Below are 24544 nucleotides of genomic sequence, written 5' to 3'. Positions count from 1 at the left end.
AAATATATCCGTGTGACACTTGCAGCACCTTGGTGGAGTAGGAGGAACTGAAGCCGTTGCTCTGTGGAGGTGCTGGGCTGTGACAGCTCGGGGCTGAGTGGAAGATGTGGGGCGGAGCTGCGAATTGAAAGTAGGCTTTCCCAAAGGCTGAGTGCTGAGCTGCTGTGCTTCCAGCAGAGGGGTGAGGGGAGAAAAACGATCCAGCTCCCTCAGCTAAATGTTGGAGGGCTCAGCCCTCTATCTGTGAGGGTGGGCAGCTCCGTGTCTGCTGCCTTCCCTCTCGTCCTGTGCTCACAGTGTCTAGCAAAGTGCCACCAACACAAGTGTGCTGCTGTGCTGTGGCACGAGGCCGGGCTGCTCACACTGCTCACACTGCTCACACTGCTCACACTGCTCACACTGCTCACACTGCTCACACTGCTCACACTGCTCACACTGCTCACACTGCTTGTAAAGCTGGCAGTCCTTGTGCAGAGCTCTTGGCTCCGTGTGATTGCTGAGGGGTGACGCTGCTGCTCACCTCGGGTCATCCTACAGTCAGGCTGTGGGGCTGTCAGCCCTGATGGTCGTTCATCGGTACATTGCCATAAGATGGAGCTTTGTGTGCAGGCAGGGCTGCTCTTACTGCTGTCCAAGCCCAACTCCTGCTCCCATGGTGGAGAAGCCGTGCTGGTTATTAAGGCTCATTGTGCTGGTTATTAGGGCTCGTTGTGTACTACGGCATGTGCCAAAGGTGTGAACCCACGGTGCTGCTTGTCCTCTGCTGCTTCACGGCCTCCACCCGAGCTCGGCAGCAGCTCCGCCATGGCTGCACCCCACCCGGCGCGGCCTGAGCGGGGCCTGCCGGGATCCACAGCCGGGAAGGAGCGGAGCAAGGCAGGGCTGCTGTGCGCCGGGGGCGGGGAGGGCCGTGCGGGACAGCCAGGTGTGCGTGCGGCCGGCAGGGGATGGAGGCGCAGGGCCGCAGCCCGCCTGGCCTCGCGTCACCGTGCCGAGAGCGAGCTGTTGTTTCGGAAGAAACGCGGTTTTCTCCCCCGTGAAGGAGAGGCTCCGCGCCGCTTCCTCCGCCGGCGCCGCCAGCGCCATCGCCCGCCGCCGCCCCGCCGTGCCCCGCAGCGCCTCCGTGCCGCCGCGCGCCGCCAGGGGGCGCCATAGCGCGCTCCTTTGTGGCTGCGCGGCGGCGGCGCGGGCGGCGGGGCCGTTCCCAGGCGCGCTGCCTCCCCCGTCCGCCCGCAGCCGCGCCGGGCGCGGGGCATGGCCAGACTCCGCGAGGGCGAGGCGAGGAGGCAGCCGCAGCCGCCGCCGCTCCCGCCCGCGCCGCAGCCCCCGCCGCCGCGCCGAGCCTCCCCCATGAGCAGCAGCGGCGGCGCGGAGCCCCCCGCGCAGCCCGACAGCATGAAGGACCTGGATGCCATCAAGCTCTTCGTGGGGCAGATCCCGCGCAACCTGGAGGAGAAGGACCTCAAGCCGCTCTTCGAGCAGTTCGGCAAGATCTACGAGCTCACCGTGCTCAAGGACCGCTACACCGGCATGCACAAGGGTGAGGGGTCCCCCGGCACGCGGCGGGGCACGGCCTGCAGGCGGGGACGGCTCTTCGTGGGTCCCGCGGGGCCACCCCACGCGCGACCCCCGCGTTCCGCAGCCTACTCCCCCCCCCCCCCGGTTCTGCCTCCCTCCCCCTCCTCAGGCGAGGGTCGGCATCCCCGAGCCGCCACCGAGGGGCGGGAATGGGGTCGGGGCCGAGAGATGGGCCCCACGGGGTCGTGCTGCGGCCCCACGGCTGCCCCCGCTGGGAGCCGGGCCGGCCCGGTGCGCGGAGTGCTGTGACAAAGGGTCGGTGTGCGGGTCACGGCCCGTGATGGGCAGGTCGCGGCCGGAGGCGCCGGGTCGGGAATCCCGCGGTACAGAGGCAGCGGTTTTCCCTGTGCTCTCAGCCCTCCCTGGCTGTGATACAGCAGTGCAATGGTAAAGTCTGCGTAACAAAGAATATTAGCAGTCGGTGTGCTATTTACCGTGGCCTTTACGAGAGATGAGAGGGGCCTTCTTGAGTGCTGGATAGCTGAAAGACGTTTAGTAGATGCAAAAAAAGTTTGGGGAGGCTTGTTTAGCTACAATTGTTGTGTTTGAAAGCCATGTTTTGAATAGGCGTCGTGTTCTGCATGTCAGCTCCCTCTGTGGAGCGGTTCCTGCTCACCCTTAGCAGGTGTTTAGGATCTTACAGTCACCACTGCTCGGGCACTGAGTGGGAATGCACAGAGCCCATTTGCTGTGCCATCTGATGGAGTGATCTCAGCTCCACTCCCTGGCACGCTCAGAGCGAACCTGCAGGGAGCCCACAGTAAGTACCCTTAGAGCTGTCAGCGCTCAGCCTGGGGAGCTGTGCCCTCAGATGATTTGTGAAGGGGTCATGTGGTGCTGGAAGGAGTGTGAGTCGCATCCAGCTCTGCTGCTTTTGGTTTCTTCCTGTTGTGGAGAAAACTTAAAAAACCCCTTTGGGCACCGCGGCACCTCCAGTGCTTCTGTACTGAACAGGGAGGGGAAGGGAACACGGAAAGATCAGTTTATTTCCAAGCAAAAAGTCTAATCTAACCCCAGTGGAAAAATAGAAAAGTTCCTCATGGAAGCCTAGCAGAGTTGGGCTGGCTTAGATTTAGCCAAAGATGTAAATGTGACTTGGGACTTGGAACCAAGATGTTGTGTTTGTATGCACAGGACAGAGCCCAGCCCTGTGACCAACTGGCAGTAAGCAGTGAGCTTTCAAGGCTGGAGGGAAGAGAATGGGCCCAAGGCACGAGCTGATGGCACATTTCGTTGCAGGTGGCTTATTGAATATAGACTGTGTGGTCTGTGGTTATGTTTCTGGAGCCATATTCTAGAGATCAGCCACTTAGAGGGAAGAAATCAGATGCATAATCTAGGCATCTCTGGCCCCAGTGTTCCCCTTCCATCTCGCTGGGTCTGGCTGTGTTGGTGCAGGAGCTGCTTTGCTCCCTGTGTTATCAGAGGGTTAGCAGTGGGACTCGGTCAGGGCTTTGCATCCCCAGGGCCGTGGAAGGCTTTGGCAGATCCTGTGCACCAATCCCTGCACCGTACAGAAACCATCATCTTCCTTGGTAGGTTGAAATATTTTCTCTCCCTGTGTTCCCAGATCTGCAGCAAGATCCAACTGACAGCTCACAAACGTCTTCCATCTGCTTTTTCCTTCTCCAGAATGGGGAGAAGCACTCATCTGAGAGGCCAGCACTGCTGGCAAAGGCCATCAGCTTTTCTTGCAGCCCCTTGCAGCTCGACACCAGGAGCTGCTCAGCTCCTCCTGCCTCAGGATGGAAGGAAAGGTGAAAAAAAAGGTGCTCTTTGTACCCAGCCAGGGGCAGCAAGCTGTGAGTTGGGTCTGAGAACCAAAGCCTGCAGGTTGTTCTTCACCTGTGCTGAGACCTGGTGAACTGTGGAGGTAGAGGAGGCAGATGGAAACATGAACTCGGTTACGACACGGTTTTGGGTAGTGCCTGTCTATTAATGGTCTCAGTTACCTGGCTACTGGTAGTTGGTGCTGTTCCAATCCCCTAATATTATTTATGAGGCACTGTTTCTATTTGTGTTAATCACAGGTACATTTGCATGTTAATGGCAGTGTTTTCCTTAATGCTAATGTCTCTACAGAAAGAGTAGGGAGGTGTTTATTAGAGCAGGCTCTTGGAGTGGGTCAGAGGGCTCTGAGCAGCGAGAATTGAGAAGAAAATGCTGGCCCCAGTTTCCAGGATTGGGTAAAACACAAGGAGTGCTTTCGTGGATGGATTTCCTAGCAACGCCTGTGGGAGAGGAAGCAGGGAGGTTGTAGTGTGAGATACAGAGCTCGGCTGCTGGGGAATGGCAGGACAGGAGCAGCCCTTTAAGGGGGCATCTGGAGACAGGTGAGTGGCTTTTCCAAAGGGCAACAACAACCTCAGCCTCCTGTGCTTCACTGGCAGCTGGGTTTTGACTCGGCTTCTGAAGGCTTGAAGATAAGCAGCCTGCTGACTCCGTGCTTCCCCTGCTGTAGTGTTTGACAAGATTTTAAATGCTAAGTTGAATGTGGAAGGTCCTCTGTTCTGCAAACTGGCAGCCTTTTTTACTCGAGGCTTTAGGCTGCTGATGTCTGGAGTAACGTATAGGATCCGAAGGGACTGAAATCCCAGAGTCCACGTGTGGTTTGGAGGTAGCTTCTTTTTGCTGCAGCATCTCGCAAATGGAACGAGGCTGGGTTCTGCTTGCAGGGAGCTGGAAGCCCTCCTGCAGGCTGTGGGAGGTGGATGGGCAGGTAGCAGTTTGACGCAGCTCAGCCTACGCGCGGTTCTCAGAGAGCAGTGCTCACACAAGCTGTGCAGCCACCCCTGCAGTTAGCCAAGGGCCGTGCATCCCATTGCCTCTTGGAAGCAAAGCCACAGTGTGGTGAAAATGCACATCTGTCCATTGAAGGGGCATCCAGTGCTGGGAGGTGTGAGACCTGCACGTGGTGTGGTCCCAAGGTTCAGCTGTGAGTCATGGGAAGGAAGCGTGCATTTCAGACACCTGGTAGGCATGTATCCATACAACCTGTGGAGCAGGTTTCCTGCTCACTTCACCATCCCGTTTCTTTCAGTGCTTAGCCTCCCTAAATTCCTGCCCTCTGGCTGTATTTGCTGTCTTCCTGTCCCTGTGCTGCAGACCGGCCTCTGAAGGCCAACGACTGGTCAAGTCCATCCTCCTGTTTATCTTTTTGCAAGGTTTAATGAACTAATTACTCATGGTCACACGCACGGGGAGCCGAAGGAGAGCAGGTGCCAGAGGGTGGCAAAGCAAAGCACTGTCATCAATAAATGCTCTCTCTGGAGGACAGAGTTGGCCTCCTGTGAGGTCTCTGTGCAGTAGCAGCGTGTCTGGACCTTTGGCAGCCAGGCCTCTAAATCTGTGCGTGTCAGAAATGGGGTTTGGGTCCTGTGCTTACACAGGTGCTTTGGAGGGGTGAGAGAAAGCAAAGTGGTGCATTTCCCCACAGTGGGGCTGGGCTGCCTTTACTACCTGCATGTTTCCTGTCCCTGCTGTGTTTGTTAAATAAGCTGTGGATCCCACGTCTGGCCTTGGTGCAGCATTCTCAGTTCCAAACCCGGGCAATAAGAAGCTTTAATCCTCTGTTAGAGGCATCTAATACTTGTGTGCTGTTTGTGGAGGGTGGTGGCTTTGCGTTGCTTTGATTTTCTAGCCATAAGGACGGCTATGATTTGCTCAGCTGCAGCAATTTCTGGGAGCTGGGATGGAAGAATAGCATAATCCTGCTGCCATGGGTTGGGATTGTCTTGAGCAGCTGGCTTCCACATGGCCTAAAAACGTTCCGTACTGTGGAGCAGAGGGAGAGAGCTCTGTGCAGGCCTCGTCCTGTGCCCACCATCAGATCTATAGGGCTCTGAAGTGACTTTGGAGGCAGAGGAGCAGGCTTTGTTTGGGCTGTACCGATGCATCTGAAAGCCCAGCACAGCCCTGGACACGTTGGCACTCAGTGCCAGGCTGAAGGGATGCATCTCGCTTCTGCTTAGGATGGGAAATGCTGCAGGGAATAGGAGGGGGATGAGTGAGGGAGTCACACACATTCCAGCATCTGAGTCTGTTCTCCAGCGCTTTTCCCAGCCTCATCTGAAACAGCTCAAGTGACAGAGCTCCAGGCACTTCCCCAGGGAGATCATTCCACAGTCTAATAAATTCCCCTCTGCTAGGACGCGTTTCTTGATAATCAGCCAATTTTTCTTCTTTTGGTTAGTTTCATTTGATTGTTCTGAGCATCAGAGCACCCAGAGACGATCCCTTTTCTTCCTGGAGGGACCACAATCCTTCCCCTCATCCCAGGTTCCAGTTTTAGGCTAAGATGTTGGTCAGACGTTGGCTGAGAACGTCAGGATCTGGCCTTTTCCTTCTGCTTTACGTCCCTCAGTCAGTGCTTGCAGAGTGCATTACGCTTTGCTGTTTCCCCCATCACGGGTGTGTGTACTTGTGTGTGCATACTGCATGGCTGGGAATATGGCACAGAAAGCCAAGCCTGTCTTGCTGTGGCTTTCCAGGGTTCATGGGGCTGGATCGTGATGCTTCTGTACCAGCCTAAAATCTCACATGCGTTTGCTCTGTGACTGATTTCACCAGCCATGCTGGTCCCTGCACCCTTCAGTTCTTTGTGTCTTGGGCTGTTTTTCCCACAGGCAGTGCTGTTCTGCATTTTGCTCTCCTGTTGTTTCTTACTTTGCTCAACACCTATTTCAGACTGACATGATTCCCTGAGACCCCTTTCCACAGCGTAACAGACCTCGGATGAGGCCTGCAGGGCCTTTTATGTTGTATCTTTGCCTTTTTCCCTAGAGACTGCAGTACCTCTAGGTTTCATAACATTTGCTCCTTTAATTAGCAAACCTTCCACTCTCCCTCCGCTAATGAAGAAGTCGTGTCTCACACAAGGGCTGTTCTGGGCACTCCATCTTTAGCAGGACAGTTGGAATGCAGATCTGCTGGCACAGGCCAGTGTTTAGGTACCTTGGTCACCTACTGTTACCAAAGAGAAATACTGTGTCGGTGTGCATCTGCAATTGCACGTTTAACTTGAGCTTACTGTGTCCACTGCAGGTTGTGCATTCCTCACGTACTGTGCCAGAGACTCTGCCATCAAAGCCCAGACAGCGCTGCATGAACAGAAGACTTTGCCAGGGGTAAGTCCCAGCACACTGTACCACGGGCTGGCGAGCAGGAGGTTATTGGGGGGGGAACAGGGATATTAAAATGGCTTGGGAAAGAGGAGTGCTCTTGGCCCAGCTGCTGCTCTTTGTTGTCCTACCAAGGCTGCCCTGTGTAACTTCCTTGGGACCTGCTGGTGAGCTGGGAGTTTTGAATCACTGCCATTCCTGCTTCTGTGCGGTGTGAGGGCTTTGACTGGGCAGTTCCCTCACTGTGCTGAGAGGGCTGAGCAAACGCATTGGAAAGACTCATTTGTAGTTGAGTAGGTGGAGGAGTTGGGTACTTGTAGACAGAAGCTCACAGGAGGCCGTGAGTGCTCAAGGCAATGGGATAATTAATGTAAACCAGGGGTCTCTGGAGAAGGGTTAGAAAGTTTTAGCCTTAACATTTCCTCTTTAACCCATGCAGGTCCAGACTGCTCCCCTCCCCTCTCCCAGCTCCCCTGAAGACCTTTACATGCACACACGTATTTCCCTGTTTGTGTATCTGTGCTCACTTTTCCTGTGGATCTGTGTTAGCATTAGAGGGCCAGAAAATGTGCCTATCTTGATTGCCACTTGATAGAGTCATTACAGTTGCAGGTTATGTGAGGACAGCAGAGGGGCAGAGTGCAGATAGCCGGGTTCTCAGCTGCCATCTGAGTTAATGCTGTGCAATCTGCTGTGTGCAGTGGTCCCAGGCAGGGCGGGCAGTCTATAAGAAATAGCTGAAGGATGGAGGAGCAGCTGTGATGAGTCATGGTACAGCAGTGTGACACAGCCACGTTCCTGCCCAGGCTTAGAGACACCCTGACAGGTTATTCCTGCGGGGCTCAGCGCATTCAAAGCAATCTCAGTTTTACTGCATGCCTGCATTGGGAATCTGTTGCATGTTCTGCTGTGTTTGTGCTGTCAGTGGTTACAGAGCCATGCATGGGGTAGTGCTGAAAGCAGCAGTGCAAAGCTCTTCCTTTTGGGATGTGGTGATCTAAAGGCTTATTTTGTGAAGGGAGGTGTAAGAAAATGCAGTGTGTGCTGGCTGAGTGCTTCCAAACATGTGAATCTTGAGACAGTTAATGAGCAACGTGCTGTAATTAAGCTTGGGGATTAAGATACAGATGAACTGTGCTGTATTTGGAGCTGTCGATCTTCAGGCTGGCAGCATCTTGCTTTATCACATTGCATTCCTCCTTTGGGAATTCCTTCTGTGAACGAGAAGGCAGAAGGTCATTTGACCACTTCATTCATTGGTCATTTAGAGATGGTCTCCACCAGAACAAAACAGACCTCTGTTCTGATTTGGGCAGAGCTGACCTTAGCATGGACATGGGCCGCTTGACCTGAGGTGAGCTGGAGCAGGGCTGCTGGGTTCTCTTCCCCATCTATCACTGGGTTTGCTCTACATCCACACGTGTATTACCTGTGCCCTCTGGGTTGGATGCGAGGGCTGCCAGCCCTAGGATCGCTGCCACATTGCTCCAGCAGTCTCATGCCTGCAGCGTGGCTGTCCTGAGCTCTTAAATGGCTGCTGATTACTGTAGGTTTTCTGTATAAATCAGTAGTAGTCACCGCGGTCTCTGTTGGCTTTTATGGTGTTTCTGACAAGTTCTCCCTTTTGGGGATGAAATTCTCTTTGCGCCGTGGTTTTTATTTCGTCTGTTTATCTTTAAATAAGTGGCAGCTAAATAGAATCCAAGTGTTAAACTCAAAATAGCTTGTTTTGGACAGTAAGGTTTAGCATCTTGTTCTGAAAGTAGCCAGATTTTCAGTTCACACTCCCTTTCCTAAGGCGTTAGTATACTGAGGGTGTAAAGCAAGGAGGCTGTCAGCTGCGTATTGCATTATCTGAAACTTGTGCTCAGAGGAACAGAACACCTGTGTTGTCATCAGAACTGCTGCCAGTCCGGTCTGGAAGTAACAAGTGCACAGATTCTCCCCTGGGATAAGGAATGATGGAGCTTCCTAGAACAGAGAGGTAAAGTCTGCAAGGTTTGAGGAAAGACAAGCAGCCCGAGGAGGCCGAACAGAAGCAGATTCTTTGGATCTGGAATGCAGAGAGAAAACCAATTCCTCGTGCTCCTTCTTAAATCTATTGTCCTCTTCAGCTGCCAACCAGCCTAGCAGCACAGCGTTTCACCTCCTCGCCGCTCCCTGGCACGCTCCTCCCTTGCTCAGTGAGATGATATTATATCTCAATAACCCATGCCTTTGATTCGTGATTGTGCCTTCACTTTGCTGAGTTCTGAAAGGAGCTGGAGAGGTTATTAATGACACACAGTGATCACACACCAAGTTAAAGCCTCTTGCTAAGTGAAATTTGAGGGAAAAGCAGGCAGCTTTTCAGTGCTTCGCAGAAGCGCTTTGTGTCGCTTTTCATTCGCAGGGAGACAGTTGCAAATTACGTAAAATTGCTCGTGAAGAAGGGAAGGAAGAATGGAGCGAGAGAAGGGGAGGGAGGGTTTTTTAAAGAGTAATTCTTCTGGCGAGATACAGTTACTGTTTTATTCCTATGCAGAACAAAGAAGGGCTTGCTGAAAGGTAGGCGAGTAAGTGGCAGAAATTGGTATTGATCCAAGCTGGGAATACGGGCAGTTTGAGAGCAGCAGTGGGGGCACTGAAACACAGGGAAGGAACTCATGGATGCAGCCAGGGCTTGGGAATGCAGGGCCACGGGAATGGAAAATTACGGCCAGCAGCAGCACTAGAGCAGAGAGAGACTCTGGGAATGCACCAGAGGTTGAGATGCAGCAGCAGTAACTCACATGGCTGGGCATCAGGATTAATGCAGAGACACAGCAGTGAGTGGAGAGCATCCCTGTGGGCAGGCTGTGCCTGCACTGCCAGGACGTGGGCTGCCTCAGCATCCAGAGCACGTGATGGTATGAAGGAACACAGGTGTCTGAGAGGGGCTGGTGAGGAGCTCAGGGTATCTCATTCTCGCCTTCTCTTTTGTCCAAGCGGTTGCACGAAGCCAACGTGGAGCAGGATGTGTGAAATGGTTTCTTTGTGTGAATAGGACGGGGTATTGCAGCTGGCTGCACTGGGGTCGGTGCTGAGGGATGCGGTGTGGGGTCTGAGCGTTGTTTGGGGGCTGATGTTGGGCTTCACTTGTTTGAAGCGGTCTTTGTGGTTTGATCCCTTGGGCAGAGCAGGGGGGAGAATTTTCTCTTTTCCCAGTGCAGGTTTGCTAGGTGCAGTCTCAGCAGACACACCTGGGAGCCACACAGTCAGTAGCACAGAGAACATGTGAGGCCACATCAATGAAATGGCAGCGATGTGAAGGCACCAGGGCTGAGCAGCCCCTGGGCAGGCAGCAGCACAAGTGCCCATTCACTGCAGAGGTGAAGGCAAATGCTCGTTCTATCCAAGATTTGGCTCAAGGGGCTGAAAACTAACAGCAAGGCAAGGCAGCAGCCCTACGAAGTACACACCCTGAAGAGGCAGAGGGAGAGCGAGCTGCCAAGGCAAACATTGCTGCTTGCAGCCCACAGAGTTGGAAGGATAAAGAAATTAAAGATTAGCACCCATTCCTACATGCTGCTCAGAAATGCACATGCAGGTTCTGTCCTGTGCACAGGCACATCCCATCCATCCCTCCCATCCTCTCTAGATATTGCTGCCTTTTGCACAGCTGGGCTCTCTTGACTCGTCGTACAGAGCTATGGCTTTTGTCTCCCAGGCTGTTCCTATTTGACATCTCCTAGGCTGAGGTCACCCATGAGGACAGGACAGGGACTGCTGATCTGTGGGCATCTCTGGGTTCCTTACAGAATCAACGTCGCCATCCTGGCTGGGTGTCTGTGGTAGACAGCCCTGCCTGTCCCTGCTGAAGGGCCCAGTTTTCTTCCTTCAGCTGCCAAGGGCACACTTGCTGTCCTTACACCTGTACAAAAACATTTGGGGCATTTGGCATTTCCCTTTTCTCACCTTAAAGCTCCTTTGGCACTGAGCTCAGATGACAAGAAGAGAGCAGAACAATGGGGATTATCATCCAGCGTCCTCCGTGGTGCTCTGAGACACCAAGGAAGGAGCCTTGTGAGAGCAGCCTGGCTGTGGATCCCAGGAGCCTGAACTGATGATGTGTGCCTGCCAAAGCCACGCACGTGGCAGGGCTGTCTGTGCTCTGCTGGGCTGACCTCCCTGCTGGTTGTCTGATGCTAATGCACAGTAATGGTGCTGTCATTTCTGCAGGGCTATCAAGAAGATGCAAAGGCTTTGAGTCACAGCAATAAGCTTCTTGCCTTGCTCCCAGAGCAGTGCTAGTTGGAGAGGGGACAAGGAGAGCTGACTGTGTTAAGGGAGAAGGAATGCAGAGCAGCCAATGCCTGTGTGTCGTGGCTGCTTGCTGAGTGGTTTGGGCTCTGGATTTCACATGCCACCTCCATCATCATGTCCCTTGGATTCTTCCACCTGGAGCACAGCTCTAAAAATCATCCTCGTCTCCTGCGTGGCATTGGATGGGGATTGAGTTGGACTGAATTCTTCAGTAGCTCATAGAGCTGTGCTGGAGTGCTGCTCATTGCTAATGTTGCTCGTTGCTGTGTGAGACCTCTTCCCTTTCCCCATGAAGGCAGGTCCTGTATCCAGGGCTAAGGGACACCAGCACACCAGGGAAAGAGCAAGCAGGAGGCTTGGGTACCAGCTCACCACTGTCTGTATTCCACACCAGATGCTGAGTTCAGATGAGCAAACCAGCATTTAACTTTGGTTGCACAGCTAGAATTGATTCCAGTCATTGTGCAGGGCATCTTTAACTGGCCAGCAGAGGTCCAGCCCACAACCTACAAAGCCTGAAATCCCAGGACCTCATTCTGCCAATGGCCTCGGATGCCTTTTGGTTCCTGAAGTCCCAGAGGAGCCAGCCTGCATCATGTGTTTAATGCGCTCTGCCTCTGACCCACTTAACACTGTGAGGTTCCCCTGCATTGTACCTGGGGGGCTATTCTACATAACTTAACTCCTAATTAATAGAGAGGCTTGCCCTGTCGTCCGTGGGGGCTGTCTCTCTCAATCTGCAGTCTGAAAGCTGGAAAAGCAAGAGCTCAAAAAGCAAAAGCAAGAGCTTGCTGCTCCTCCTGGCAGATGTGGCTGCTGGGTTGCTGAGCTGCAGGCATTGCTTTGAATGTGGGTTTGGGAAGCAAAGCAGGGAGAGAAGCTTTGGGATGAGGGGTGGGCATCTGGTCCGTGTGGGTCCGCTGGTGTGTGTGAAATGTGCCCATGATATTCTTCAGAAATGAACAAATAGGTTAAATTTTAATGCCCAGCTAAATAATTTAATGAGGAAAAATTAAGCTCAGCTCGTGAGGCGGGCGCAGCCTCATAAATCATTTCTTTGTCCTGTGTGGCACACGTGTGTTCATGTATGTTTGTGTGGGGTGGGCATGCATGGCTGTGCACACGCACTTCTATCACCTGGGATCTGAGTGATGCATGTGCTGCCTCTGGCTGCGATTCCAGGCCCATGCAAACCTGGCTGCTGTGGGCTCAGGTGTCCCTGAGAGCTGTGCAGCCTGAGGTGGTGACCGGAGGATGAAGGAATGTGCACCTCTAGTTGCTGTTCAGACTGAAAGCACGACCTGCCCACCATCTTGCCTCTGAGTACCTTCCTCGTACGGAAGAACTGATGTTTGGCTGCCCTTTCTGTGCATTCCTGTTCCCCATCCCTTTCTGTCCCTTTCCTTTTGGGCACAGAGCACTTGGCCAAGACCTGTGTACGACTTTTGGACACCACAGAGACACTTCCAAAGCCTTTGGTGATGAGTTAAAGTGGCTGTGTGGGCTCCCTTTGTGTCTGTAGGCTCACATCTCTGCTTGAGAGGCCTTTGGTATTTTCTTCATCTTCAATGGCAGTGTGGGACTTGGAAGGACTGAAGCCGTGGTCCTGCCTGTGGAAGCCTCGGTGTGGAAAAGCTACGGCTGCAGCCATGGGGTGCAGAGCTCGCTCTCCCCTAGGATGCCTCAGCTTGCCGCAGCCACGCACTGCTGGCAGGCTGGCACAGCTGCTGGCCCGTGGTGCTGCTCTGGCATCAGTGCTGGCACCTCTGCAGTCCTGCAGCCGTGGCCGTGCTGTGGACTCACCCTGCTGGGGCCCTGCAGGCTCTGGGGAGGGGGAAGGGGTGGACAGATGGACGGAGGGGGCCCCCTCCCCGGAGATCATACCAAAATGTCTCTTTTCTGCAAAGCGGAGGGAATGCCCCCAAGAGCTGGTTTCCATGGCAACCACAAATGTCAGGTTCCATGCGGTGAATAACCGTTTCCATGACGACACCTCCTTTCCCCAAGGTGCTTGGAACTGGAGTGACAGCCCTTTTGGGGGAGGGGATGGGTGAGCTGTCCCCAGGTACCGAGCCCCCTCCTTCACCCCCTCTCCCTCCCCCGTGCTTTGGCTCCTTGCCCTAGGCTGTCAGCCCCAGCATCCCCGGGTGCCTCTGTACCCGTGCGGGGGGGGGGGGGTGATGCTCTTGGCTTCAGCAGCATCCCTTCCTCCCTCCCTGCCCCCCAATGAATTTGCTCCACATAGGAGATGAGATCTGAGCCTGCCCCTCCATCTCCCTCCCCATCTGTTTAGCTTAATCCTGGTTTTGCTTCCTGGGTAGAGATGAAGCTATTTCTCCATGCTGCTGGAGAGGCAGGGAGGGAGCCACTCCTCCTGGCTCTGCTCAGAGCTCCTCCAGGCACACATCTGGGCTGCTTGCCCTCTCTCAGCCCGGCCCAGCCTTATGACCCAAGGCTGCAGGAGCTGCCACATCTCAGCCAGGAGATCTGGGGCTTTCTGGAGCAGAATCCCACTGCCTCCTTCTGAACTACCCCACATCGCACGGAGCTCGCAGGCTGAAGGAGATGCCAGGTCCTCGGCTGCAGCTCAGAGCCTGGTGAGTGCCAGTGCCGCACATGCTGGGGCTGCCTGGCAGCGCAGCAGGATGTTGGGAGATCTGTAAATCTGTGCAGTTGATCCAGAGCAGGAAAGAGATCCTCAGCCTCTTCCTTTGCCCTGAATGACACAGCAAGTCCTGGCAGACAGGGCTGAAGCCAGCATTGCTGCCTACTGAAGTGGCCTTTCTTTGGGGTGTTGCCAGACAGCTTCTTCATCCCACCTCGCTCCTGGAGGCAGAGACAGTGCAACCCAGGGATGCTCCCAGCTCTGGCTTCATCCCACCTGAGATCCACCAGTCTGTGCAAGTCAGTTTGTGACCCTGGGCTGCTACTGGTGCTCCCCCATGCTCAGCTATAGCTTGGCCTGCTGGCTGGCACCTTTGTCCTGTTAGCTGCTGGGTTACCCAGCAGATTTCCTCCACCTGCTGTGAATATGGGCTCTGCTTTGGTTTTCTACCCAGCCCACGCTGTGACAGCAGCGTGTATTTTGCATGCTGGCTTCTAAACACATTTCAGTTTGTGACTTTAAAGGCCTGATTTTGTTCTCTGTTTTCTTTCCTAAAAGAGAGGGTAGAGCATTGCTTGACCTGCAGTATTCCTGGTGGTTTTTGTGCTGTGAATGTCACTGCTTCAAGTCACTGTCTGCCTCTGTGAATGATGCTGTGAGACATGGAGTGAGATGTGCTGTGTGGACATCTGCCTCATACACCAGTGCTCAGAGGCCATTCTAGCTCAGATGGATCCTGCTAGCCTGGGGAGGAAGCTGCAAGTTCTCTTCCCTTTTTGGGCAGCATAGGACACAGCAATGCTGTACCATCCAGCTGACAAACGGTTTGCAAGTCAGCCAGTTAAAGCTGTGGGTTACTTGATCCAGGTGCTCCTGGGTCGGGCTGTCTGTGCTACCTGGAGAGTGCTCATGTCCTGTGGGCTGAGCTCTGGCTATTGCTGCTGGTTGAATTATTGCTGATGGGTGCAAGAGAGGTAAGCAGAAGTTTGTGCATGATGAGTATTTCCAGGACATCCTGGCTTCCTTTCGAGAACTCTGAAGTCCACGTGGTCCCTTCTCCTGGGTTGCCATCAATGCCTCCATTCCCTTCTGCTGCTCTCCTGCCCCTCACAGCAGGCAGAAGGGAGCACCCGGTGCCATGAGCGCTGTGTGCCAGCCATGCGGGCCGTGCTCTAACCCTCTGTGTCTCTTTCTCTTGCAGATGGCGCGCCCGATTCAGGTGAAACCTGCAGACAGCGAGAGCCGTGGAGGTAGTTGTCATCTCTCCTTGTTCCTCCTTTGGTGGCTTTGTGACTGGGAGCAGAGAGGTGCAGAGCCCTGACCTGACCTTCCCCTCCCTGCAGTCTGTGTGAATGGGTGTTTGTATGTGGCACAGATTTAGGGTGGCTGATTCTCGTGCCTGCAGCTCACCTGTGGCTGCTGGGCTGGCTCAGCCCCTCTGCTCCTGGGGCCTAAGTGCCAATGCAGAAAATAGCATGCAATGGGGAAGCACTTCTGGAGGAGAAGGAGCCTGAGTTTAAGGCTGAGATGGAGGAGCTGGCAGCCTGCAGGGAAGCAGCTCGCTTAGAGCAGCACCTAATGAGCAAATTGGAGCTGGAAGACTGAGAACAGGAGAGTATTTCTTAAATGAATGGGGAGCTTACAGGAGCTCAGACACTTCCTCTGGGTGGAGAAGGTTTGCAGCTCCAGCCCTGTCCAGATCTATGGATGTTTTGCTGCTTTTCCTTGTCTTACTGGTACATTGCTTTGTCTCTTCTTCTGTTCCTGCATCTGCCTCTCCATTTGCTGCCTCTGAAAGCAGTTTGCTGGTGGGGAGGATCTGCATGAGATGATTTGTTCCTGCAGGGCAGCGTGTCCTGCGTGCTGTGTTTGGGTTCAGAAGACTTTTGTTTGGGATTTTCAGGGGTTGTTTCCAAGCAGATCATTTCCAAGCAGTTTTGCCCCAGCAGAAATGAGAGATGTATTTTATTGTACTTCTTTTCACAGCTGGGTGTGTTTCTGTCTCTGTGATCCTCCTTTAAAAAACAGGAAGTTTATCGAGTCTTTTTTTTTTCTCAATAGATTCTGTGGTTTTGCTGTTTTCTTGGGGGATTCAACACCTGGCTTGGACTGAGCTCTGCCCCTTTGTGTCCGCATTGCATTCCCAGCCATTCCCTGTTAGGTGTGCTGCTTTGGAGAAGAACCTCAGCTTCTCATACAAACAGCTGGTACCCCAAAATGGGTTGGAATTTAACACCTCTGATGCTTTCAGATAGAGCAGAAATAGGTCAGTGGTTTCTAGTGTTATTTATGAGGGACTCAGATATGCAGTCTGGGTGAGACATCTCAGCCTCCAACGCTTCCCCTCTCTGCTGGGATTGCTCTTTTCCCAAGTGGGAATCTCAGCCTCAAGCCCATGCAGAGCCCATGAAATCCAAATATGAGAGGAGATCACTCCTCATCCCTTCTATCTTCTCCTCTGCCTCACATATTTATATTGCAAACATTCATTTTTCCCTGGAAATGTCAGAGCGGTGGTTGTTCTGCAGCCGGGCTGGGCTGGGCTGGAGAGGAGGGAGAGCATGCTGCCTGCATGAATTCAGAGGAGGACCTGTCATCCCAGTGCAGGCTGTGTCAGCTCTTCCCTCCTTCTGCCTCTGATGTGAGCCCAGGAGGGCCAGCAAGAGATGGGCTGAAGGGGCAGAGGAGCTTGTCTGTGTTTCTGTGCTGCACCAAGCCGATATGACAGCTGGCCCATGAGCACTGTGTTAGAGGCAAGAAAACCCCCCTGCCTACCGAGGGAGGACCCTACCTGCCTATGTGTGGGACCCATCCCATCCACAGCTGCCTCCCCCCACCCAACCTCGGCTGCTGGGGGCTGCAGGCCCGGTGCCCTCCATCTGCAGGGCTGTGTGCTCCCTCTCTCGTGGCTGCAGCGTTCAGCCCCGTGGCTGTTCCCATGGTATCTTCATCCCGACCTGCTCTGCACTCTCCCTCCTCCCATCTGCCTGGCTGCGCCCAGAGCATGTTTCCATGGGAACTCAACAGCCAAGGATCAGAGACAATTTTCCTGCTTGCTGGACAGTATGGGGAAATTGCCAATCAGAAGGTGAAAAACAAGATCTGGAGAGAAACGGAGGACAAATGAGTGGAGGAGGCAGTGCTGTTACCAGGAGGGGAGTCCTTTTGGAGCTGCAGAGGGAGCTGTGACCCACAGCACTGACTCCAGGACAACAGCTGATTTGGGATCCATCCCTGGGAGTGGTGACAGCAGACGTCAGGTGAAGGCTGTGGGGTTTCAGGAGCTGCAGGAATGGCTCACTGCTATGGGCTGCCCCGACAGCGCTGGGTTCTTTCCCTGGGTGCCATCCTGGGAATGGGGCTGCATGAAAAGAAAATAACTGGGGGAAAAAAAGAAAGAATCCTGTTCTTGCATCGTGAGTGATTTCACCCCATTCTGAGCATTCAGAAAACAAATATGTGTGGGGTTTTTTTTGCCTTTAGAGCTCGGGTCTGTAGGGTGGCACGGTTCTAAGCTGTTCTGCATTGGCGGAGAAGCTGGAAATGGTTTTTCCTTTCAAATTCAAGCAAGGAAAGCTGACATTCACCAATACAAACCAGGCTTCCAAATGGTTCTGTTAATAAACCCTCCCAAACAACAGCAGACCTGCAGCAAAACTGCAAGGACTAAGGCAAGCCGGCGGCGTCTCAGTGGATCTTTCCCAAATGAGTCATCAGCCCAAAGTGGATCCATTCATCCAAGCCTTGGCTGGGGGCAGATGCTGCCTCAGTGCTGGTGCAGCCGTGCGGCACACGGTCTGTTCTCTCCCTTGCTTTTCTGCAAGGGGAAGGCGGCACGTGCACACTCCTTGCCCACGTTCTCATGGCAGAGCGTTGGGAAGGCAGCGTGCTCGTGTGCCTCGGAGCTGGGACCGTGTGAGCGTGCCGGGTGTCATCCATTCAACCACACACACACGCAGCACAGCCCCTGCAGCCCGCGCTGTCGCTCTGAGACCTGTTGTTTTTCAGGTCACTGCACTCAAACAGGCAGCAGCTTCCTCTCTATTTGCTGCGACGTGCGTCACGTTGCATTGGTTTTGTTTGAAGCCAGCCCCTCCGATCCTGTCACAGCAAGGAGGCCTCCCTGTCCTCATCCCAGCACCCCGCCGTGGGCCACATCTCCCCGTGTGTGTCTGTGGCACTGGGGCAGCGTTCCCTCGTGAGCTGACGCAGCCATCCCTGACCGGCCTCTTGCAGAAGCAGGGATGGGGCTGGGATGGTGGCGCTGTGCTCTTTGAATAGCTGCTCCCTGCAGTCTGGGAGGATGCTGCTGTGTTTGTGCTGGGCTGTGTGGGCTGATGGATGGGGCAGGGCCACGCTGCTGAGCTGGGCAGGAAGGGCACATTGAAGCAGCGGTGCTTGGTTACAAAGCAGCGGTGGGAAGAGTGATGTTGGATAGAAGGAAATGGAAGCAGAGAAGCCAGAGGTGCTGCAGTTGATGAACGCTGCCTGTGATGATCTGCTGTGTGTCCTGAGGTGCCCCTTGCACTTCGTGTATTGCTCACGGGGGGTTTGATTGCCCAGGCAGGTTTTGTTATTGCCATTTGCACTGGATTATCCAAAGGAAAGAACAGCAGCGACAAGCAGAGAATTGCTACTGTTGCTGACCACCAGGGAGGGGACGAGAGGGGACACCACAGAACCCTTTTCCTGCGTGTGCAGCTCAGGAAGGTCCATCAGACAGAACCCGAGATGCATTTCAGCCAACAGCAAATCACTTCCATGCCAGGAATGTTTTCAGCACGAGGCTGTTTTGTTCATACGTGTCCCTGTCCTCCTACTTTGAACTATGTCCCTCATAGAAGGTTGATGTTTCTGTGTTTGCCCCTAGGGGACAGGAAGCTCTTTGTGGGCATGTTAAATAAGCAGCAGTCTGAGGATGACGTGCTCCGGCTCTTTGAACCGTTTGGGGTCATTGATGAATGTACGGTGCTGCGTGGACCTGATGGGAACAGCAAAGGTGTGAACCCCTCTGTGTCGTGCCCTTTCTCCCTGCTTCAGGTAGTGCTCGCCTGCCTCGTGGGAACACATAGAGCAGGTGTGGGCAGGGAGGGGAAGGCTGGGGAGGATGGACACAGAGTTAAGTGGAGGGATGGGGACAGAGAGCAGCGAGGAGCTGCAGGGTCATCAGTGAGCTCAGGTTGGGTTTGCAGTTGGAAACGTTTGTAGCCACAGTTCTGTGCGCATAGAGAACGTAGGGAGGTGATGAGGGGCAGATGTGGAGGTGGTGACATCACAACTGTAAGAACGATGTGAGACCCTTCCTGCTTGTCCAGAATGAAGTGCTTGGGGTGAGCCGTCCCGTTCCCCGCTGTCTCGGGGGGGCTCCACTTTGCCCTGTGAGATGTGACCACACCACGGCGGTCCCGTCACTGCGTCTCCTGTGCTCTCTCTGTCCCTTTCCAGGCTGTGCTTTTGTAAAGTTCTCATCACACACAGAGGCTCAGGCAGCAATCCACGCACTGCACGGCAGCCAGACAATGCCCGTGAGTATGAGGCCAGGCTACCTCCCCTTTCCTAATCCTCTCCCCCAGAGGGAACTCCCCCACTGCCCACGACCAGTTTCCAGCTCCATGCAGTTGTGAGGATGGGGCACACGCACACATCCATGCTCTTGTCCTTGGGGACCATCCTGCCTCCTGAGCTGCTGTGTGTCTGATGGCCCAGACCGGTAGTGACAGCACTTTTACCTCTAAAGGCTAAAAAAAGAGCCAGGGATCAGGCTGTGAGTCTGTGTATCCACTGAGAGCAGAGCAGCAGTGCGAGCAGTCAGGGCTGCAGTGCCTGGGCAGCTCCCTGTCGTCCTCTTTAGGTGGTGGAGGAGCCTCTGGGGTAGGTGGGAGTATCCCATGCAGGGTGTGGGGCTGTGTAAGCACAGCTGTGCCCTCTGACTGCAAGACGTGATGTGACCTGTCGCAGTCTCTGCCTGCTGAGTTGGGGCTGCCCGTGGGCAGGATGGTGGTAAATGCAGCCAGAAGTGTGTGCAGTTGTGTGAGGGGAAGGGTGGGACACGGATGGATGGATGGATGGATGGATGGATGGATGGATGGATGGATGGGGAAGGGCACGGTCCAGGTTCCAGGCAGCTGCTGAGCACTTTCACTCCAATATTTGCTCTTCTGCACCTCTTCCTCTCTGCTGCCTGCTCTGCCCATCCCACCTTGCCCAACTGCTGACTCTGCCTGCCCCCTGGCCTTCTCCCCCCCCCGGCCTCCTCTCTCTGTCTCCTCTCTCTGTGCCTAGGGCGCTTCCTCCAGTCTAGTGGTGAAGTTTGCTGACACAGATAAGGAGAGGACCCTCCGTCGTATGCAGCAAATGGTGGGGCAGCTGGGGATATTCACTCCATCTCTCACCTTGCCGTTCAGCCCATACAGCGCCTATGCGCAGGCTGTGAGTATCACGTTGGGGGGCGGGGGGAAAGGCTGCCCTCCTGGCTGTGGGGCAACTCCATACCTGTCCTGGGAGACTGCTGGCAGCTCTCTGTAACCGTGTGCAAGCTTCCTGGCACCTGGGGTTCGTTCCAGTTTCTCAGTTGACAGCGCAGCCTGTGTGCTTTTCCCTCCTGGAAGGGGTGACAGGAGAGAGCTGGGAGCTCCATAGTGAGGCTGGATTCCTCTGACATGTAGACTGGTGGAGGTGCCTGGGAACAGGTCGAGCACGAGCCCATGTCTTTCTATCTCGTGGACAGCTCAGAGCCACGATTCCTGGGTGATATTTGCCAGCCATGGCTTGTGAACCAGGTCTGTGGCCCAGCGTGTCTCAGTTTGCTTTGGAGCTCCAGGAGAGCCCTGGGCACAGCCTCACGTTTTTCTTTCTCTGATGAAACTCTGGAAGGCACCAAGTCCCCACTGCTGGCTGTGGCTCCCAGAGCTGCTTCTCTTGGCCAGTGTGACTCGTGGGGTTTGCAGGAGGCTGCGGAGGGCCAGAGGTGTTCCAGCCGTCCTTCTTCCTCTCTGGCAGGGCTGGCTGCTCCTCCGACCTTGGGGTGGCCCGCAGTGGGAGAGCAGGGAGCCTTTCTGGGCTCTTGTTTCTCAGTGACCTCCACTCTTCAGAAGCTCCCGGTGGTGACCAGAAGGCAGAACCAAACCCCAGCTGTGCTGCTTGCTTATCTGCTTCTCGTTTCCCCTCAGCTGTGTCTGAACCCCTTCTCTCCCATTCCTTACTAACCTTCCTGCTCTGCCTGCAGTTCCTTTCCCCTCGACTCGAGGCTTTCTGTCCCATTCCACTTCCAACCTTCCTTCCCACGAGGACAGATCCTCGCCAGCTCTCGGGTGCACAAAATAAGGGAGGCAGAGGGTGAACAGCCCTGGAGCTGCAGTCTGGGAGCTGAGCTGATGGTGGTGACAGGGCAGGCTGAGCACTGCTGCGTTCCCGGTGCTCTGTGCAGCGTTCTGCTCTCCCCAGCCCTGCAGCCTTTGCTCCAAAGCTCCCCAAGAGGCACCGCAGCGTCCAGGGCCTCACTTCGTGATTCTGCTGGATGCTTTTAGTTGATGTTAATTACGTTTTCCTTGAAGGAAAGGTATCTGGGATGAAACGTGACATCACCCCAGGCTGAACTGGGTCTGAAGTTACCCGGTCAGGTGAGATGCATTAAATAGGCAGCACGTGTCAGGTACAGCTTGAGAGAAAAGGGCTGCATCCTGACATGGGGCTGAGCAGCCAAAAGCCAGCAGGTGTGAGGGCTGGGAGCTCTGACGTGAGCTGGGACCTCGCTTCAGCTCCATCAACAGGTCGGGTCCAGGCATGAATTGAGATGAAAGCAGGGCCCGGAGGAATGCATGGGTGCAGAGAAGGGCCGGCGGGGCGGTTGGTGCCATCGCTGCCTGTTTCCTGGTGGCTCGGAGCTCCCAGCTGAGCCTCCCCCACCACCCTCGGTTCTTACGGCTCATTAAGGTAATTTTATTGAAGTAATGAGAGCCGTCTGAGAAGGCTGGGGTGGCACATTTACATCTGAATGCGGGTCGCGTTCCAGGCAGAGCCTGCCACCAAACAGGCGCTAATGAGGAAAAGGGAAATCAATATTCATCTCCTAAGTAAGAAATGCATCGGTTCGTGCGGGCTGGGCTCGAAGGCGGAGCGGTGTCTGCAGGCTGATGGCCCCGGGGGTCTCGGCAGCACCTCGGGGGTCTCGGCAGCACCTCGCTGCTCTCGGGACGCGTTTTGCTGGCTCAGGGTGAGGGATGCCCGCCGGGGGGCAGCTCTGCCGGGGCCGTGTATCACCTTGGGGGGGTTCGGTTGCCGGGGGCCGTGCAGACCCTGAGCAGCCCGGCCCTGCCTTGCAGCTGATGCAGCAGCAGACGACCGTCCTGTCCACCTCCCACGGCAGCTACCTGAGCCCCGGCGTTGCCTTCTCGCCGTGCCACATCCAGCAGATCGGGGCTGTCAGTCTGAACGGGCTGCCGGCAGCGCCCATCGCACAGACATCAGGTGAGGGCTCGGAGAAACAAGAGCCCCGTGCTCAGCAGTGTCACCTGGATGGTGGAACGGGGAGGGTGGGCTTTGCAGGGCCTCAGCTGACGGCATCTCCTTCTCACTGCAGGGCTGCACTCACCGCCTCTTCTGGGAACGACAGCCATGCCGGGGCTGGTGGCGCCCATTTCCAATGGCTTTACTGGCGTGGTGCCCTTTCCCAACGGCCATCCGTCCTTGGAAACAGTTTACACCAACGGCTTTGTGCCCTATTCAGGTATAAACGTGGGAGGAAACCATCCGGAGCCCTTCAGAGCTGAGCTTGACTCTCTCGATCCCTGCAGCAAAGGCTTCCCCTCCCCTCCCTGTGGGCTCATGGAGTCCCCGTGCACGTGGCTCCCTTTGCTGTGCTCCTGATGCTGTTCTTCTTTGCAGCCCAGAGCCCTTCAGTAGCAGAGACCCTGCACCCGGCCTTCACCGGCGTCCAGCAGTACGCAGGTACCGCCTCCCCCTTCTCTCCCCTGGGCCTTTCTGTGTTCCACATCCCCGGGTACATGGTCTGTTCTGTGTCCTTGGCCCACAGCCGTGTACCCAACCACCTCCATCACCCCCATCGCACAGAGCATCCCGCAGCCACCACCCGTCCTGCAGCAGCAGCAGCGTGAAGGTGAGGATGGGGCTTGTGGGGCTCACAGGGTGGGCAGCTCAGCCCGGAGCTGGGACGTGGCAATGCAGGAGGTTCCCAGCTCATGGCTGGGATGCAGCTGCTGCAGGATTGTGGGCAGGGGAGGTGAGAGCTGCAGCTTTCAGAGGTGTGCGCTGCTCGGGGCAGAGCTGAGCTGTACTACAGATACTCTATGGGGAAGCTCGGAGCTGTTGCCTTGGCTGGTTTGATTCCAGCACAGCAGCAGCTGGACAGAGCCCTGGCTGGGAGCTGGGCAAGCTGCAAAAGGGAATCTGCTCTCTGATAGCTCTGTGTGTCTCTGCGTTGTCTGCAGAGGGTCTTGGAGAGCCCCCAGAACCTTTGGATGAGTGGCTGGGACAAGTAAGGGGAGGCTGAGGCCGAAGTGCAGCGCTGGGGGTCTCCTCCAGTGCCGTGCTCCTGGTTGAGCCCTTTTCTCTTTCCCTTTGGGGCTGTCTGTGCTTCGTCCCTCCCCGCCGCCCTCGTGCCCGCAGGTCCTGAAGGCTGCAACCTCTTCATCTACCATCTCCCTCAGGAGTTTGGAGACAATGAGTTGATGCAGATGTTCCTTCCCTTTGGCAATATCATCTCCTCCAAGGTGTTCATGGACCGCGCCACCAACCAGAGCAAGTGTTTTGGTGAGTGCTGCTGCCCGGAGGCCAAAGAAGCACGACCCGGCCGGGCTCTGTGTGCTCAGCACCCCCAGCTCTGCTGCTCTGATGGCTGCACGTGTCCCCTCCTTCAGGTTTTGTAAGCTTCGACAACCCATCCAGTGCACAAACCGCCATCCAGGCCATGAATGGCTTCCAGATCGGCATGAAACGTTTGAAGGTCCAACTGAAACGACCCAAGGATGCCAACCATCCCTACTGACAGCAGCCAGCCAGCACGAGTCACTGCTGCAGCACAGGTAAAGTCCGGGGCTGCTCCCTGGGGTGGGAAGTCAGGGCCGGTGATGGTTGGATGGTTGGATGGCCAGGTGGGTGTGTGGGGCAGCCAGGGGGGGTGAGCCTGGGGTTGGATCCGGGTAACAAAGTGTGGCTGCCTGGCAGGTCCCTCCCTCGTCCCCTCTGCACCTCGTCTCCCTTTCACAGACCCGTGGCAGCCTTCAGTCCCAGCCTTCAGTCCCAGCCTTCAGTCCTTTCCCTCCTTCCTCTCGTTGCAGTGACTCACAGGACCAAACTTTCCCACTCAGTCCCACTCTTTGCCGGAGGGGCTGGAAGCGAAGGGTTTTTACCTCTGCCGTGTCTGCCCAGCAGCCGCTGCGAACGGACCTGAACATTTTGAGGCTGCCCGGACGGGTCGGGGCAGGGCGGGCTCTAAAGGCAGGAGGAGGAGAACTGCGGCTCCGGTCTCTCAGCCGCCGACCTCAGCAGCAGCCGGTTCCGGGTCGCTCTCTCCCCTCCGAAGGGCGCTGCGGACCGAACTCCCCGGCTGGGCTGAAAGCACACGGACCTTTTTCCTTTGGGACCCGCAGCGCCGCCCCACATCGCCCCTCACCGGACCGGGGGATCCCGGGCAGCAGAGCGGGAGGATGATGATGATGATGGTGATGATGGTGATTGTAGCGCTGACGGAGCCGCCCGGGCTGCGCAGGACGCGGAGCTTCGCGCTGCCGGTTCCCGGTGGGACGTTCCGGTCCGGCCCGTCGTGCCGCCGTCACGTGGTTCTTCCCCACGCGGCCGGGGGGGGTTGGGGGGGTCGTTGTGCGCTGGGGGGTTGGGGGCGGCTCGTGCCGGTGTCCGCGTTTACCGGCTGTAAATACCACTTTTATACGCAACACCGACGTGCTTCGTGCCGCCTTCAGCGCCGCCTTCACTAAACCCT

General features: G+C 55.6%; 1 protein-coding gene across 3 annotated transcripts; it reads left to right on the top strand.

Annotated features, from left to right (window-relative positions):
* The first annotated feature begins 1239 nt into the window (after positions 1-1239).
* CELF5 (CUGBP Elav-like family member 5) lies at positions 1240-24514 on the top strand. 3 transcript variants are annotated; one of them, XM_072357289.1, is made up of 13 exons: positions 1240-1540; positions 6622-6704; positions 14789-14840; positions 18458-18586; positions 19033-19112; positions 19870-20016; positions 21909-22053; positions 22166-22312; positions 22471-22533; positions 22619-22702; positions 23212-23355; positions 23463-23627; positions 23883-24514. In XM_072357289.1, exons 1-12 carry the CDS (start codon positions 1255-1257, stop codon positions 23588-23590), a joined length of 1488 nt encoding a protein of 495 aa, XP_072213390.1. In that variant the 5' UTR covers positions 1240-1254; the 3' UTR covers positions 23591-23627; positions 23883-24514. The 3 variants fall into 3 exon arrangements, with proteins under 3 accessions (XP_072213390.1, XP_072213391.1, XP_072213392.1); XM_072357290.1 differs by having other exon boundaries at positions 14789-14837; positions 23883-24501; XM_072357291.1 differs by lacking the exon at positions 19870-20016 and having other exon boundaries at positions 1242-1540; positions 23883-24501.
* The last annotated feature ends 30 nt before the right edge of the window (positions 24515-24544 follow it).

This window comes from Excalfactoria chinensis, chromosome 26, assembly GCF_039878825.1.
Source record: "Excalfactoria chinensis isolate bCotChi1 chromosome 26, bCotChi1.hap2, whole genome shotgun sequence".
Classification (NCBI taxonomy): domain Eukaryota; kingdom Metazoa; phylum Chordata; class Aves; order Galliformes; family Phasianidae; genus Excalfactoria; species Excalfactoria chinensis.
Note: the sequence above shows the minus strand (reverse complement) of the source record. Positions and strands in the feature narration are given on the sequence as shown.

Excerpts from the sequence above, each read along its gene's own strand:
- CELF5 (XM_072357289.1), top strand. The coding sequence starts at position 1,255 with ATGGCCAGACTCCGCGAGGGCGAGGCGAGGAGGCAGCCGCAGCCGCCG. Across the intron at positions 18,587-19,032 it reads ACCTGATGGGAACAGCAAAG|GCTGTGCTTTTGTAAAGTTC; the intron begins GTGTGAACCCCT and ends GTCCCTTTCCAG. Across the intron at positions 19,113-19,869 it reads ACGGCAGCCAGACAATGCCC|GGCGCTTCCTCCAGTCTAGT; the intron begins GTGAGTATGAGG and ends CTCTGTGCCTAG.